General features: G+C 36.4%; 1 protein-coding gene across 2 annotated transcripts in view; it reads right to left on the reverse strand.

The window, feature by feature from the left end:
* The window catches only part of ANKRD31 (ankyrin repeat domain 31), a 200,973-nt gene that overhangs the window by 151,796 nt on the left and 31,605 nt on the right, over positions 1–17,572 (reverse strand). For both annotated transcript variants that reach the window (XM_030927266.1, XM_030927265.1), the window contains exons 4-5: positions 6,817–6,854; positions 2,094–2,170 (exon numbers count right to left, since the gene is read on the reverse strand). In XM_030927266.1, coding sequence (XP_030783126.1) covers positions 2,094–2,170; positions 6,817–6,854 — 115 coding nt within the window. The remainder of the gene's footprint in view (positions 1–2,093; positions 2,171–6,816; positions 6,855–17,572) is intronic.

Here is a 17,572-nt window from a genome sequence, read left to right on the forward strand (position 1 = left end):
ACTCTGATACCTTTCCAGAGTTACAGACTACCTGATATTTTGTTGGGGCATGAGATTATTTCTCTCAAGATTATTCCATCTGACCAGCCAATTATCTGGTTTTACTTGAAAATAAATACCTTAAAACTTCACAAAGGTTACTTTTTGTAATCTAATGTTTTGTCCCAGAATGCTTTAAGTTTTACTTGGTTGGTGTTACAAAAGCTTTTGTCTTGTCACTTATTATGTACAGATAAGTTATGTAGTATTATTAGAAACTTATTCCTGCCATTTAGTATCTTATCCTGATAGGCAGGGCCATCTAAGGCTTTTATTTATTAAGAGATAAGGATCTAGTCTCTGCAGAAAAGTCTCCTTAATTGGATATCAGGTTAATTTGTCATCTGGGGACACAGACCCCACTTTATACGTTTTATGTGTCACTGCTGGTACTGTGTGGTGGGCCTTTCTTTCCTTGGTACAATTCTTACTTTTTCCAGGACTGCCTGACTCTTTCCCTACTTAAACAGTGATAAACAAAAAATCCTATGATTTATAAATAGATATGTATTTAATTAAAAAATCAAAATGCACAGGTATTAACAGGCCCCCATTTCTTAGTCATTAAAACTTTCTTTTTTGAGATAGGGTCTCACTCTGTCACCTGGGCTGGAAACATGGCTCATGCAGTCTCAACCTCCTGGGCTCAAGCTATCCTCCCACCTCAGCGCAGCATGCACCACCATACCTGGATAATTGTGTGCGTGTGTGTGTAGCGACAGGGGTCTTGCTGTGATTCCCAGGCTGGTCTGGAACTCTTAGGCTCAAGCAAACATCCTGGCTCAGCCTCCCAAAGTGCTGGATTACAGGTGCGAGCCACCACACCCAGCCCATTCTTAAACATCCTGCTATAGTTGCTTTTCTTTTTGTATTGAGACAATCTTTTGTACACTCTTAACATTTTTTGAGTATCATTATGAACTCATAGTCTTTTCACAAACTTATTTCTATGAACTCTAAATTACTGGGTTTTTATCCCTACTTAATGTATCAGTTTGGCCAGTTTATCACAGTTTGGCCACAGCACCATTGAGCTAACCGTTTATTCCTCCAGCACTGGCCCCAGACATCCTTGAAAGCATCCTTGCTTTTCAGTAATAACGGTACATTCAGGCTCATCCTGATATTGTCATGCTCCAAAATGGATCAGCTACCCTTTAAGAATCCCTGGTTTATTTAGCATTCACACCCTTGGCACCCATATACCTGGTATATAGTAGGCTTAATAAGTATTTGTTAAAAGAATAAACCATATTAAAGACCAAACTCTAGACACTAAAAGTACACATAAGAGCTGGTGGTAGGCAAAAGTGGTACTGCTTTGTTGTTGTAGCAACAGAGCAAGAGAAGACAGAGCTTTTTAAAGTTATCTTTCCAAAATGTTATCAAGTCCTTGTATCCTTTTCTTATAATACTAGGTTTCATTGAACACTATAAATACTTACTACACTGTGACACAATATACCTGAAATTCACTCTGGAGGAAGCATTGGTAGACACTGCAAAAAGATAGACAGCTATCCTCTAATATAGCTCAAACCAAGGCAAAACTGGCCTGTGTGACTGCCAGTCAAGAAAAACATGAAATTCTTATTAAAAATCTTATGAACATAGGAAATAAACTTTGTTTTCAAATTTCAGCCCCCAAATCACATTTTGAGTAGCAGATACTAATGGCACCTGAGCTGCTACTCCCATAGGTAACTCTATTAACCATGATCTAAGTCAATAGCAACACTGATTTCATATTTATAAATGTATAGTAAGCCAGGGTCAGTAGAGCATGCCTGTAGCCCCAACTATTTGGGAGGCTAAGGCAGGATAATTTGCCTGAGCCCAGGAGGTCAAAGCTAATCTGAACAACATAGTAAGACCCCATCTCTACCAAAAAAAAAAGAGTCTATATATCTCTATATCTATATCTATATATCTATCTAGATATATAGATATATATAGTTGACCAGACTAGTTGTAAATAAATGTATATCTAACTAAGTCTTCTATTTTTAGGCAAAGACTAATTTCCTTTATATGACTCTACCATGAAAACATACCTTCACTATTTTGGTGGTTCAATGAAAGTCCAGACTGGCGAAACGACCCAACGAACATTGAACAATTTTTTCTAGTCCTAAAAAATCAATTAATTAATAAAAATAAATTTTAAAGTGAAAGAAAAAATAGTGTTTCTCATTAAAATACAATTTAATTTTTCTTTTTCACTTAAAAGGCTTTCCAAATAGGATACTTTTTTTGCTATATCATTCCAATTATTTTTATAATCATTACCAATTTGTTAACATTTTCATTTCAAGTAACTGCAAAAATGAAGGAGAGAGCTGAAAAATAATAAATGACCTGAGGAGTGTATACAAGCTAAACTACATTTAGGTCTAAAAGTGACTTTGGACGTGACTGTCTGCCAAATAGCGGTAGGAAGGTCAGGGAAAAAATGGTCCTGAAATATGTAGTTTGTCTATCTACATCATCAAATACACTGATAGTTTGTCATTACAGTTTTAGATGTAAGCGAGAGTCATTAATGATAAATTTCTCCAGGCATTACTTACCATTCTTGTATTTCACAGCAGGCAAAGAAAAGGTAGAGAACACCGAAGGGAAGAAGTTAAAAAGCAAAATAAGGGTCATGCCTAATCTGCAATTTTGATCATCTGCCCTGTGATAATTAAAAGCTGATTAAAGAAAGGCAATCAGCTAACTATAATTTTTCTCAGCCTAATTTACTGTATAAATGTAATCAAGACACCTTCCTTTAAAAAAAAAAAAAAAGCCTCTCGTTTCAGCTGTTTTAAGAGCAGTTTTTAATGCAGCAGGCACAACTACTGGAATCCTATGCAAGAATAATAAATTAACCATTCTCTCCTGTCCAAAAACAGAAGTGATCAATATAAGCTGCCTTCAAATAAAAATGAGACTATTAATGTAGAATGATAATTTTTGAAGCCAATAGAAAAGAATGCTGATTTTTTTCCTAAAGTGTGATTCTTTAAGAACAAGCTGATTGAAAACAAAATAAAACTATAGTTTGAGTTAACAACAGAATTTTTTTCCCTTAATTGCAAGAGTATTTAAGACACAATCTGAAAATAGAGCAAAGCATCATCTAAATTATTACAAATAGTTATTTATGTTAGGTAAGACTACAAACAACCTAAAGGTCCAGTAGTAGAGGAATAATTAAATGAATTATAGTAAAGTCAGTAATACAATAAGGTATTATAAGGTCATCAAAATTCACATTTTTAAAAACATTATGAAACAAGAAAATAACTTTGACAAACAATTACTTAAAATTTAAAAACAGGATACAAAACTATCTGCAAGATGATCCCAATTTTATAGAAAGTATGAACAAAATCAAAAATATAAATAAAGCCTAACATAAAATGTATCAAAATGTTAACAAATGGTTCTCTAGGCGGGGAGAATATGGATGCTATATTAGTCTTCCTTCGTCTTTTCTTTTTTCTACTTCTCTAAATGTTGGTAGCTGGGGCAAAAGAGTTATTTTACAACAACAGCAGTTTTCAAACTTATTGATCTTCAGACTCCTTTATACTCTTAAAAATTATTGGTGTTGGCCGGGCGCGGTGGCTCAAGCCTGTAATCCCAGCACTTTGGGAGGCCGAGACGGATGGATCACGAGGTCAGGAGATCGAGACCATCCTGGCCTACACGGTGAAACCCCGTCTCTATTAAAAAATACAAAAAACTAGCCGGGCGAGATGGCGGACGCCTGTAGTCCCAGCTACTCGAGAGGCTGAGGCAGGAGAATGGCGTAAACCCGGGAGGCGGAGCTTGCAGTGAGCCGAGATCGCGCCACTGCACTTCAGCCTGGGCTACACAGCGAGACTCCATCTCAAAAAAAAAAAAAAAAAAAAAAAATTATTGGTGTCTTATACTTATTTATATTTACATATTAGAAACTAAAATGAAGAACAAAACTAAATATGTATAAATTTTTAAATGACAGCAATAATCCAGGAACATATTAATATATTTTTATGAAAAATTATCTTTCCCAAAATGAAAAAAATTAGTGAGAAAAGTTGTAATGTTTGACATTTTAAAAAATCTCTTTAATGTGTGGCTTAAATGAAAGATGACTACCATCCTGTATCTGCTACTGCATTCAATCTGTTGCCATATATAATTTTATTTGAAGTATATAACAAACATCTGGCTTCACACAGTTATGGAGCTGGAAAAGGGAGGAGTATTTTAGTAGCCTTTTTGGATAATTGTGAATATTGCTTGGGTACAGAAAATAATACCCCAAAATATGACACCATGTCATGCTGAGTACTCTGAATTAAAGAAAATTGAAAGGCCTGAGAAATAAGCTTCAGAACCAAGGTCTCCATCTGACCTTCCCTCTCACCCTCCACCCCATTTCTCTGATCTTTTCTTTCTTTAAGCACCTGAAGGGACTCTCTCCAGAATTTCCTTATCTGACTGAAAAACTTTCTTGAAAAAATAAAATAAAATGGTCTTAAAATCCCCTCCCTAGGAATCTCATTAAACAACCAGGAAAGATTAACCATCAAAGAAAACACTAAAAGTCTCTAAGGGCAGGACAGGACACCATGTCCAGACAAATTCTTTATCTATTCTTCTGACAGCAGCACCAAGAGATTACCCAATACTTTATCTGCATAAGACAACCTTTGTTCAGAATGAAGTTCTGCCTCTCATCTTCCCATCAATTCCCCCAAAACTTAGAGGAACTTGTCCCAGGCCATTGTTTTTTGGGCATATTCATTTCCCCTGAAAATCATTTACCTTTATAACCTCCATCTCCTCTTCCCCTGTGAATAATGGTATATAAACATCTGGACCTCACTGGGTTATTGGGTAACCACACTCCTGTGATTTTCCCCCATGTACATTAAATAAACTTTATATGCCTTTTTATTCTATAAATCTGTCTTTTGTCTGTTCATTTTCAGCAAACCTTCATTGGGGGTACAGGACGCTTTCCCCCTCTACCCCTAAAATATTCTTTATCAATATTACAGCAAAATTATTTAATCAATAATACTTTCCTAAAAGGGACATGTAAGAAACTGAAGCAAAATTAATGAACTTTTTGTGCTCTATTACATTAAAACCCACAGTCTATCTTGCACTTTTGAATGGGTCTTTTACCTATACATGATTTTGTAACATCATGCATTGGTCTTTTAGAAAATACTTATGCACTGAGTTATGTACATTTTCTTAATGTTGACACATTTCATTATAAAATATCCAAAAAATCACCTCTCAAGTTAAAAAAAAGTGAAACCAGTTTTCTTCTAATGCTTACAACTCAAACAAGTACACAGGTGTTTTACTCAAGATAAACATCACGGCTGCACACAGTGGCTCACACCTGTAATCCCATCACTGTGGGAGGCACAGGCGGGTGGATCACTCGAGGCCAGGAGCTCAAGACAAGCAAGGCCAACATGGCAAAACCCTGTCTCTACTAAAAATACAAAAATTAGCCAGACAAGGTGGCGCACACCTGTAGCCCCAGCTACTTGGGAGGCTGAGGGACAAAAATTGCTTGAATCTGGGAGACGGAGGTTACAGTAACCCGAGATCGCACCACTGCACTCCAGCCTGGGTGACAGAGTGAGACTCTGGTTCAAAAAAAAGACATCACATATGAGTATGCAGAGAAATGCTTTAAGCATACTTTCCATTTCATCACACAGAATATTAAAAATATATATACTCAAAGGTGGAGACTTACTAAAATTAATAATTTTCCTGCCTCATCAAACACAAATTCTATTAAGTGAAACTGCCTTCTTTTTATTTTTGTAACTGAGAGCACATATCAGTGAAAAAACACAATGACTACTAGTATTCTTTGGTGCCATTGCCTTGATTCCTACTAAGACTCCAGCGTTTTACCCACCATTACTATAGCACTATTGTGCAAATGTCGATTCCATGAAATAGGCAACTAGTGTGTTAGTATTATTATGAAAATAGTTTTGACCTCACAGACCCTCTAAAAGAATCTCATGGACTCCCAAAGTGTTCACAGACCATACTTTGAGAATCATTGTTTTAAAAGAACTGAAAGGATAGTTTCTTTTTCTTTCTTTCTCTTTTTTTTTTTTTTTTTTTTTTTTTGAGACAGAGTCTCATCTCACTCTGTTGCCCAGGCTGGAGTGCAGTGGCACAATCTCAGTTCACTGCAACTTCCACTTCCCAGGCTCAAGCAATTCTCATGCCTCAGTCTCCCGAATAGCTGGGATTACAGACGCCCACCAACACGCCCGGCTAATTTTGTATTTTTTATTAGAGATGGAGTTTCACCATATTAGCCAGGCTGGTCTCGAACTCCCGACTTCAGGTGATCTGCCTGCCTCGGCCTCCCAGAGTGCTAGGATTACAGGTGTGAGCCACTACACCTGGTGGAGTTTCTTAAGGTATAATAATTGTATGAAGTCTAATTTCAGTAAGTTTTACAAATTCTTCCTTCATGCTATGCTTTTATCTGCAGCCCCTTTATAAATTTGCTATGCTTTAAATTCGCTTTTCAAATAATAGAGAACTAAGTTAATCTGATTTAATGCTTCTTATGAAATAAAACTTATCTAGAACGTGTGTAAAATAACATATATTTTTGCTACAAAATGGGCAATTATTCAAAAATATACAACAATTCTAAAACTCTAAAAAATGAATATTCATCTTAGATGTGTAAAATGACAAAAATACCTACAACGTAATGAAGCCAAAAACTAGTTTACTTACTGTAACAGAGCTTGATTTCGTTCTGTTTCATCTTGAGACTGCCAGGAAAAAAAACAGTTTTTTCCAATTGATAAATGTTAATTTAACGCAACAAGCTAAAAAAATTAATATTTAAAGTAATTTTTGTGTTATTCTTTCTTAGTTTATTTTTATTGTGGTAAAATACACATAAAATTTACTGTCTATTTACTATCTGTACATTTTTAAGTCTACAGTTCTCTGGCATTAAGTATACTCACACTGTTGTACAACCAAGACCACCATGCACCTCCAGAACTTTTTCATTTTCCCAAACTGAAACTCCATGCTCATTATAATGACAGTTAACTCCCCACTCCCCTCTCCACAACCCATGGCAGCCACCATTCTGCTTTCTGTCTTTATTGATTTACTACTCTAGAAACATCATATAAGAGATATAAAATTTTAATCATTCTGTGACTAGCTTATTTCACTTGGTAGAATATATTCAAGGTTAATCTATGTTGTGGTATATATCTGTATTTCCTTCCATTTTAAAGCTGAATAACATTCTATTGTATGTATGTACCACATTTGGTTTACTCATCTATTGATGGACACTTACAGTGCTTCCACCTTTTTTGGTTACTGAGAATAATGCTGCCATGAACATGTGTATACAAATATATCTATTCAAGTCCCTGCTTTCACTTCTTCAGCATATATAATCAGAAGTGAAATTGCTAAATCGTTAAGGTGATTCTATGTTTAACTTTTTTAAGGAATAGCCATACCGTTTTCCACAGCAGTTGCATCATTATACATTCCCATCTGCTATGTACAAGGTTTCCAATTTCTCTACATTCTTGCCAATACTTGTAATTTTTGGGTTTTTTGAAAAAAAAAAAAAGTCATCACAATGAGTGAAAAGTGGCATTTCATTGTGATTTTGATTTGCATTTCCCTAATGATTAATGATACTGAGCATCTGTTCATTGACTATTTTTATATCTTATTTGGTGAAATGTCTACTTGAGCCCTTTACTAATTTTCTAATTCTGTTTTTTTTTTTTTTCTGCTGTGGAGTTGTAAGAATTCTTTATATATTCTGTAAAGCATGAATGATTTGCAAATATTTTCTCCCATTCCATTCCATAAGATGCTTTTACACTCTGTTGATGGTATACTTTGATGCTCAAAAGTTTTTAATTTTTATGTAATCTAACTTATCTATTTTTTCTTTTGTTGACTGTGCTTTTGGTGTTATAACTGAGGAATCGTTGCCAAATCCAATGTCATCATACTCTTCTCCAATGTTTCCTTCTAAGAGTTTTATAGTTTTGGCTCTTCTGTCTTTATCATAACTCCTTTTCATAAAAAAAAAAAAAAGTAGAACTTAAGTGAAGAGAAAGAGAAGTGTTCTTTTTTTAAATTCCTAGTTTTTTCCTCTTCATTAATATGTGATGATTCTGAACAGCCATTCTTGTCCAGTTCTGAGTTTTAATATTTCCCCTAAGGACCAGAAATTATATGACCTCTGTGTTACAGTGTAAAATACTAACTGGGCAGGGTGCAGTGCGTCACATCTGTAATTCTAGCACTTTGGGAGGTCAATCTGGGCAGAGAGCTTGAGCCCAGGAGTTGGAGACCAGCCTAGGAAGCATGGTAAAACTCAGTCTCTACCAAAAAAAAAAAATACAAAAAAATTAGCCAGGCATGGTGGCCCATGCCTATAGTTTCAACTCTCTAGGAGGCTGAGGTGGGAGGATCACCTGAACCCAGGGAGGTTGAGGCTGCAGTGAGCTATGATTGCACCACTGCATCCCAGCCTGGGCGACAGAAACCCCATCTCAAAACTGATTCTGCCTAATTCTTAATATCAGAAAATGTGAAGTTGTTGTGTCCCTTTCAAAAAAGATAAAATGCACTGACAATATGCTTCCATTTTAAGAGTTCAAAACATACTGGCTTTTGTCACTTTAAAAGGAATCTTTACTGTTAATATGTCGTTAGCATCAAAGATCTTTAGTAAAAGACTTCTCTTTAGGGGCCCTTTATGTTTGTTTCTAAGATCAATTATAAAGCTCTCTGAAAATAAAGCCATTAGGCTGAACTTGCAAGCATTTTCATGATTACACTAATACCAATACAGAGCTAATGCCACTCTATACAGGTGGGGTCTGGAGATGTTAACTTGTTAATTAACCATATGCAAGTTATGTCAAAAAATACAAACAAAGCAATGTGATAACCTCAACCTTCTCCAATTAATGCTCAGTATTATTTATTGATAATGCATCCCTAAACACTCCAAAGTTACATTAGTTTCACACGTATATACTTCCTAAGCAGGCTTTACAGAGCTCAGAGGCCAGAGATAAGAAGAAATGTCAAGAGACAAACCCAGACGCTCCCAAGAATTAATTCAACAGGGTATACTTACACACAAGATAGTTCTGTGTCTCTGCAAAGTAATTTTTCAAATATTTGTAATATTCACTTCATTTATCTTACTAAAGGACCAGTGACTTTTCCTGTTGAGGACTAATTATTCATTTGACTCTGCCTACATAAGGTTCTACACTGAACTCCTGGGCTCAAGCTATCTGCCCATGTTGGCCTCCAAAAGTGCAAAAGGTAAATGCAAAAGGTAAGAAAGCAAGTAGGAAGGAAGGTTGCTCCTGACAGCTGATTTTTTTCCTCCTCTATAGACAGAACTACCAACCAAGAGCTAATGCCATTGAATACAAGTGGGGGCTGGAGCTGTTAATTTGTTAATGAACAATATGCAGGAATACATGTCAATCAATTTTTTCATAAGAAGCACCAAATTGGTATCTACCTTTTTAATACATGTGACTGCACTTTCCCCTGTCTTTACCCCACTGCATTTTGACAAGGCCATTACACTGTAGTTTTGTTGTTGTTGTTGTTGTTGCTGTTTTTGTTTTGGAGCTAGGATGTGAGAGGTAAGAGAAGTTAATTGTGTTAATTTAGAGGATCTAGAAAAGAAGCAAATATATTTCTATACCCTCAACCAAAAAAGCAATCTCTTGCTATCTGAGAACATTGTCTTTCACTGATTTATGGATAACTGGGAGTGGAGTGGAAGAAGTCTGGCTTGCCGGATCAGCCCAACCAATCCTGGTTCTCCATGACACACTGAATGTCTCACACAAACTACCTTCACATTTGATAAATCAGAATAGCAGTTACTGGTATTCAGTAAGTGTTTGAAGTACCTGGATGAATTGCTAATAACATTTGCTTAAGATATCTTTCTTTCAGAGTGAGGTACCCAAACTTGGTCATCTATATAAATATTTTTAAATATTTCCAAATATCCATACAATTGCCTTTTAGAGGGTTCCCTCTGGACATATGGTACCATCTACGTACTGCTTCAGTATTCTTAAATGTTGACATCCACTCACTAGGATCTAAACACAACTTAAATACACAGCGATTTAACCACTGAATGAGAATTGTCTTTACCCCAGCTAAGTTAGGTGCTAAAACCCCATTTTCATCCTACTTCTTCCCAGAAATATTCCTAAGTCATTGCAACTTCTTAACAGAGACAGCAATTTTAGGAAACAAGTTAGGATGAGTTAAAGATCCAGGAAAAGTATACCATTTGGCAGTAGTGATCAGCTCAGTAGAGTCAGGGGTACCTAACTTTAGAAAAATGACATTGCATTTGAGTAGCCCAGTAATTTATTACTCAGTGAGGCAGCTAGGAGGAGAGAATGTTACCTGCCCACTGGGGCTTTAAAAGACCATGCAGTGCATAATCTCTCCATGAGTTCTGGCCTTGCCAGCCCTGATCCTTCTTCTATTACACACTCATCAAACAAGCCTGTGGTTATTTATTTCCCCTTCAAAGTTCTCTTTAATGCTCATTTTAACTGATTCTCTCTCTGAATCTGGATAAACGTAGAAGATGAGGGCTGCAAAAGGGAAAAGGAAAGTGAGATTCAAGTTGTATTTACAACTCTCAGATAAATAGTCCTGAGGTAAAAGAAGCAGCCTACTGGTAATAATTGTATAATTCAATTAATCATTACTCCCTGTCAACAAGTATCTTCTAGATGACCAAAAACTGACCATGAGACCAGTGATGCCCACTGTATTAGTCAGGATCCTCCAGAAAAACAGAACCAATGGGATGTGTACATATGTAGAAAGAGATTTATTATAAGGAATTGGCCGCCACAATTATGGAAACTGGCAAGTGCAAATATGCAGTGTGACCTGTCAGGCTCGAGAGACAGAGAGCCAATGGTATAGTTCCAGTCTAAAGGTCAGCAGGCAGAGAAGCAGAACAGCCAATAGTACAGATGAAATTTAAAGGCCAGCAGGAAATCATCTGGGAGAGCTAATGGTGCTGATAAAATCTAAAGACAGTCTGCTATAGAATTCTCTCTTACGGGGAGAGGCAGGTCTTTCTGTTCTACTCAGGTCTTCAACTGATTAGATGAGGCCTACCCACATGATGGAGGGCAGTCTGCTTTACTCAGGTCCACTGACTTTAATGTTAATTTCATTCAAAAACACTCACAGAAATATCCAGAATAATGTTTGACCAACTATCTGAACATTCGGTGACCCAGCCAAGTTGACACATAAAATGAACCATCATGCCCCCCTAATTTTGACACACCCATGTCTCCATTATCTCTCCAGGCCTATCACTAAACTCGCCAAACAAACCAAAGTCTATTCATGTAAAGTTTTAAAACTGCTTGCCATATAGCATACATGTAAAGAACTAGAAATGGTATTTTATAAGACCCAACAAAAATGAGGAGTATAAAATATTTTTAAAGATTGCTGCCTACATTTAAAAAAATCAAGATGACATATATCAAATCAAAGATCCTCTGTTTCTTCATTGTTTGTTCTTATTTAAAATAGCTCATCATTTCTAAAATGTCTTCTTTAAAGTTGAAATGTCAATACTGGTATCTGGGGAGAATTTATTTAGAAACCTGTTTCGTAATTATTTAGAATTTACTTAGAAATCTAATTCCAGTTGCAAAACAACAAATTAAAAAAAAAAAAAAAAAAACTCTGAGAAAGTGCCTTTTCAGGTATCTTAATTTCTTTATCTGATAAAGTCAGTTTCTCTCACATAGTTAAATTTCAAAAGGTTTATTTTGATAGGATAAAAGAAAACAATGAAAGAAGTAACATTTATCAATTTATAAAAGAGTATTAATTAAAATTTACTACAGATGTTCAAACACTGGGATTATATTGCCTTTTACTGTAGACAAAAGTGGGGATATAAAAGAAAGTTAAAGGAGGTATCTATTTTTCCAATGAAAGTTTTTAAAAAATAAACAAATATCCAATACTTCATTTATCCCTCTTAATGTAATTTTACAACAAGCCCATACTCAGCAGATGGCTAGTTTACTATCTGATGATAAAGTTTTGAAGAATACATTTATTAACTCTTCAAGTCCTTTAAGGCGATTGTTCCAAGCTGACTGAATATTAGAAATTAATTGGAAGGTTTTTGAAAACTGAACATCCCCAGGTTCCACCCAAGTATGGCTCTGAGCATCCATATATTTAAAAAGCTACCCAAATGGGTCTGATAATCAAACTTTTTAAACCATGTTCTGGGCCGGGCGCGGTGGCTCAAGCCTGTAATCCCAGCACCTTGGGAGGCCGAGACGGGCGGATCACGAGGTCAGGAGATCGAGACCATCCTGGCTAACACGGTGAAACCCCATCTCTACTAAAAAAATACAAAAAACTAGCCGGGCGAGGTGGCGGGCGCCTGTAGTCCCAGCTACTCGGAGGCTGAGGCAGGAGAATGGCATAAACCCGGGAGGCGGAGCTTGCAGTGAGCTGAGAACCGGCCACTGCACTCCAGCCCGGGCGACAGAGCGAGACTCCGTCTCAAAAAAAATAAAAAATAAAAAATAAAAAATAAAAAAAAATTAAAAAAAAAAATTAAACCATGTTCTGAGGTATAATACAGTTCCTGGGACAATAATCACATAGCAAATGTTTCTGAAATAAACAGAAAGAAAAATAATTATTACCTCCTATTTCACAATTACTGAAGACAGAGGAAATAAATGTTATGTTTTCTGATCTCAGAAGTTACAAAATTAATTTTTAAGTGAGTTATTAGAAGTCAAATATAGAGCTCTCAATTTCAAGGAAAGATATTTGGTGTTAAATGTTTTGGTTTTTATCAGAGATCATTTATTTGATATACTTTCCTAGGTATGATATTAAGTAGACCTTCATATTAACTTTTCGGAAATGCTGTCAGTTTCTGCTACTAAAATGTATGTATCTTTCCTTCCCTTCCTTATCTCTGGTTAGCTAACTTATTTATATCAAGGTGCTAACAGAATCATTCCTTACTTTTCCCCATGACATTTACTTTAAAAAAAAAAAAAAAAAAAATATATATATATATATATATATATATATATATATATGAGATCTTTCTAACTTTTTGATGTTAGAAAGCTTATCTCTGGGTCTTACCTCTATTCAGCTTGACACTGTGCCTTTTAATGGGGACATTTAGTTCATTTATATTGAAGGTTAGTATTGATATGTGTGGATTTGATCCTGCCATCATGTTGTTAGCTGGTTATTATGCAGATTTGTTTGTGTGGTTGCTTTATACTGTCACTGGTCTGTGTACTTAAGTGTGTTTGTGTTGTGGCTGGTAATAATCTTTACTTTTCATATTTAGTGCTTCTTTTAGGAGCTCTTGTAAGGAAATTCTGGTGGTAATGAATCCCCTGAGCATTTGCTTGTCTCAAAAGGATCTTCTTTCTCAAATTAACAACCAAACATCACAACTAGAAGAACTGGAGAAGCAAGAGCAAAGCAACCTCAAAGCTAGAAAAAGACAAGAAATATCCAAAAATCAGAGCTAAACTGAAGGAGACAGAGACACAAAAACCATACAAAAGATCAACAAATCCAGGAGTTGGTTCTTTGGAAAAAATTAATAGGACAGACAGAATTCTAGGTAGACTAATAAAGAAGAAAAGAGAGAATATCCAAATAAACATAATTAGAAATGGCAAAGGAGATGTTACCACTGACCCCACAGAAATGCAAATAGCCATCAGAGACAACTATCAACACCTCTATGCACATAAATCTAAAATTCTAGAAGAAATGGATAAATTCCTGGACATATACATCCTCCCAAAACTGAATCAGGAAGAAATTGAATACTTAAATAGACCAATAATGAGCGCTGACATTAAATCAGTAATAAACAGCCTACCAACTAAAAAAAGCCCAGGACCAGAGAGATTCACAGCTGAATTACAACAGATGTACAAAGAAGAGCTGGTGCCATTCCTACTGGAGTTATTACAAAAATTGAGGAGGAGAGACTCATCCTCAACTCATTCTATGAGGCCACCATAATCGTGATACTAAAACCTGGCAGAGCCACAACAAAAAAAGAAAACTTCAGGTTAATATCCTTGATGAACATACATGCTCATCAAAATTCTCAACAAAATACTAACAAACCAAAAGTGAATTAGCACAACTAAAAGCTAATTCACCAGGATAAAGTAGGCCTTATCTCTGGAATGCTTCAACATATTCAAATCAATAAATGTGACTCACCACATAAATAGAAATAAAGACAAAAACCACATGATTATCCATCCCAACAGATGCAGAAAAGGCTTTCAATCAAATTCAAATCTCTTCATGTTAAAAACCTTCAATAACCTAGGCATTGAAAGAATATACTTCAAAATAATAAGAGCCACCTATGACAAAGCCACTCCCACCATCAAACTTCATACTGAACGGGCAAAACTTGGAAGCATTCCCCTTGAAAACCAGAACAAGATAAGGATGTCCTGTCTCACCACTCCTATGCAACATAGTATTGGAAGTCCTGGCCAGAACAGTCAGGTAAGAGAAAGAAATAAAAGGCATCCAAATAAAAAGAGAGGAAGTCAAACTATCCCTGTTGGCAGATGACATGATTCTATATCTAGAAAACCCCATAGTCTCTGCCCAAAAGCTCCTTGAACTGATAAGCAACTTCAGCAAAGTTTCAGAATACAAAATTGATGTACAAAAATCAGTAGCATTTCTATACACCAAGAGCAACATCAAACTGACAGTCAAAAGTAACACAGTCCCATTCATAGTTGACAAAACAACAACAACAAAACAAAAACAAAAACAAACAAAAAACTGGGAATCCAGCTAACTAGGAAGGTGAAAGATCTCTACAACGAGAATTACAAAACACTGCTCAAAGAAATCATATGTGACCCAAATAGAAGAACATTCCATACTCATGAATAGGAAGACTCAATATTGTTAAAATGGCCGTATCACCCAAAGCAATTTACAGATTCAATGCTATGACATCCTTCACAGAACCAGAAAAAACTATTCTAAAATTCATATGGAACCAGAAAAGAGCCCAAATAGCCAAAGCAATTCTAAGCAAAAAGAAAAAGCAGGAGGAATCACATTGCTGTCTTCAAACTGTAAAAAGCTACCATAACCAAATCAGCATGGTACTGATACAAAAGTAGAAACATAAATCAATGGAACAGAAGAGAAAGCCCAGAAACACAGCTACACACTTATGACAATCTGATCTTTGGCAAAGCTGACAAAAATGAGCAATGGGGAAAGAATTCCTCATTCAATAAATGGTGCTGGGATAACTGGCTAGTATATACAGAAGGTTGAAACTGGACCCTTTTCTTATACCTTATATAAAAATCAACTCAAGATGGATTAAAGATCTAAATATAAAACCTAAAACTATAAAACCCTGGAAGATAACCTAGGAAATCCCATTTTGGATATAGGAACTAGCAAAGATTTGATGATGAAAATTCCAAAAGCAATCACAAGAAAAACAAAAATTGAAAAATGGGACCTAATTGAACCAAACAACTTTTGCACAGCAAAAGAAACTATCAACAGAGTAAACAGGCAACCTACAGAATGGTACAAAACGTTTGACAGGCAACCCACAGAATGGGAGAAAATGTTTGCAAACTATACATTTGACAAAGGTCTAATATACAGAATCTACAAGAAACTTACACAAATGTACAAACAAAAAACACCTCCATTAAAAAGTGGGCAATAGCCGGGCATGGTGGCTCACGCCTGTAATCCTAGCACTTTGGGAGGCCGAGGCGGGCAGATCACCTGAGATCAAAAGTTCGAGACCAGCCTAATCAACACGTAGAAACTCCATCTCTACTAAAAATACAAAAAAATTAGCCGAGCATGGTGGCGCATGCCTGTAATCCCAGCTACTCGGAAGGCAGAGGCAGGAGACTTGTTTGAACCTGGGAGGCAGAGATTGTGGTGAGCTGAGATTGTGCCATTGCATGCCAGACTGGGCAACAAGAGTGAAACTCCATCTCAAAAAAAAAAAAAAAAAAGTGGGCAAAAGACATGAACAGACACTTTTCAAAAGAAGACATATACGTAGTCAAAAAGCATACGAAAAAATGCTCAATGTCACTAATCATTCAGGAAATGCAAATCAATGAGATACCAGCTCACACCAGTCAAAATGGCTATTAAAAGTTAAAGAATAACAGGCCAGGTGCAGTGGCTTACGCTAGTAATCCCAGCACTTTGGGAGGTCAAAGTGGGCAGATCGCTTGTGGTCAGGAGTTTGAGACCAGCCTGGCCAACATAGCAAAACCCTGTCTCTGCTAAAAATACAAAAATTACCCAGGCATGGTGGCATGTGGTAGAATACTATGCAGTCATAAAAAAGAATGAGATTATGTCTTTGCAGCAACATGAATGGAACTGGAGGCCATTATCCTTAGCAAACTAATGCAGAAACAGAAAACCAAGTAATGCATGTTCTCACTTATAAGTAGGAGCTAGGCCGGGCACGGTGGCTCAAGCCTGTAATCCCAGCACTTTGGGAGGCCGAGATGGGTGGATCACGAGGTCAGGAGATCGAGACCATCCTGGCTAACACGGTGAAACCTCGTCACTACTTAAAAATACAAAAAACTAGCCGGGTGAGGTGGCAGGCACCTGTAGTCCCAGCTACTCGGGAGGCTGAGGCAGGAGAATGGCCTAAACCCAGGAGGCGGAGCTTGCAGTGAGCTGAGATCCAGCCACTGCACTCCAGCCCAAATGACAGAGAGAGACTCCGTCTCAAAAAAAAAAAAAAAAAAAATAAGTAGGAGCTAAATCATGAGAACACATGGACAGAAGGAGGGGAAACACAGATACTGGAGCTTACTTGAGGGAGAATGATGGGAGAAGGAAAAGGTTCAGAAAAAAAAACTGTCAGGTACTATGCTTAATACCCAGGTGATAATAATCTGTACACCAAAAAAGTTTGATTGCCAGAAATCTACGTGCAGTTTGAAATGACATAAATGTCAAAATCATATTTTAAAAGATAAATAAAAGTAAAAATTTTTAGTATGTGTGTGTGTGTGTGTGCATACACATACATACACTCACACACAAGACAACAGAATTGTCTTTTCAGTGGCCTATATCTCAAATTATACCATACAGGCTATATCTTCTTCACAAGTTTAAGAATAATCCCTAATATAAAATGGAGATGAAACTCATAATTATTACATCCTATTTTAACCTCTGTTCCTCTCATAGCTGCATCTCTACTAAAGGGCGAAAAACGTAAGAGGTGTAAGAGTAGACAAAAGAAAACACAGTTCACTTTTGAACAACACAGGCTTGAACTGTGTGGGTTCACTTACACATGAATTTTTTTCAACCCCTGCAACCCCTGGGAAAGCAAAAT

Source organism: Rhinopithecus roxellana, chromosome 3 (genome assembly GCF_007565055.1).
Source record: "Rhinopithecus roxellana isolate Shanxi Qingling chromosome 3, ASM756505v1, whole genome shotgun sequence".
Classification (NCBI taxonomy): Eukaryota; Metazoa; Chordata; class Mammalia; order Primates; family Cercopithecidae; genus Rhinopithecus; species Rhinopithecus roxellana.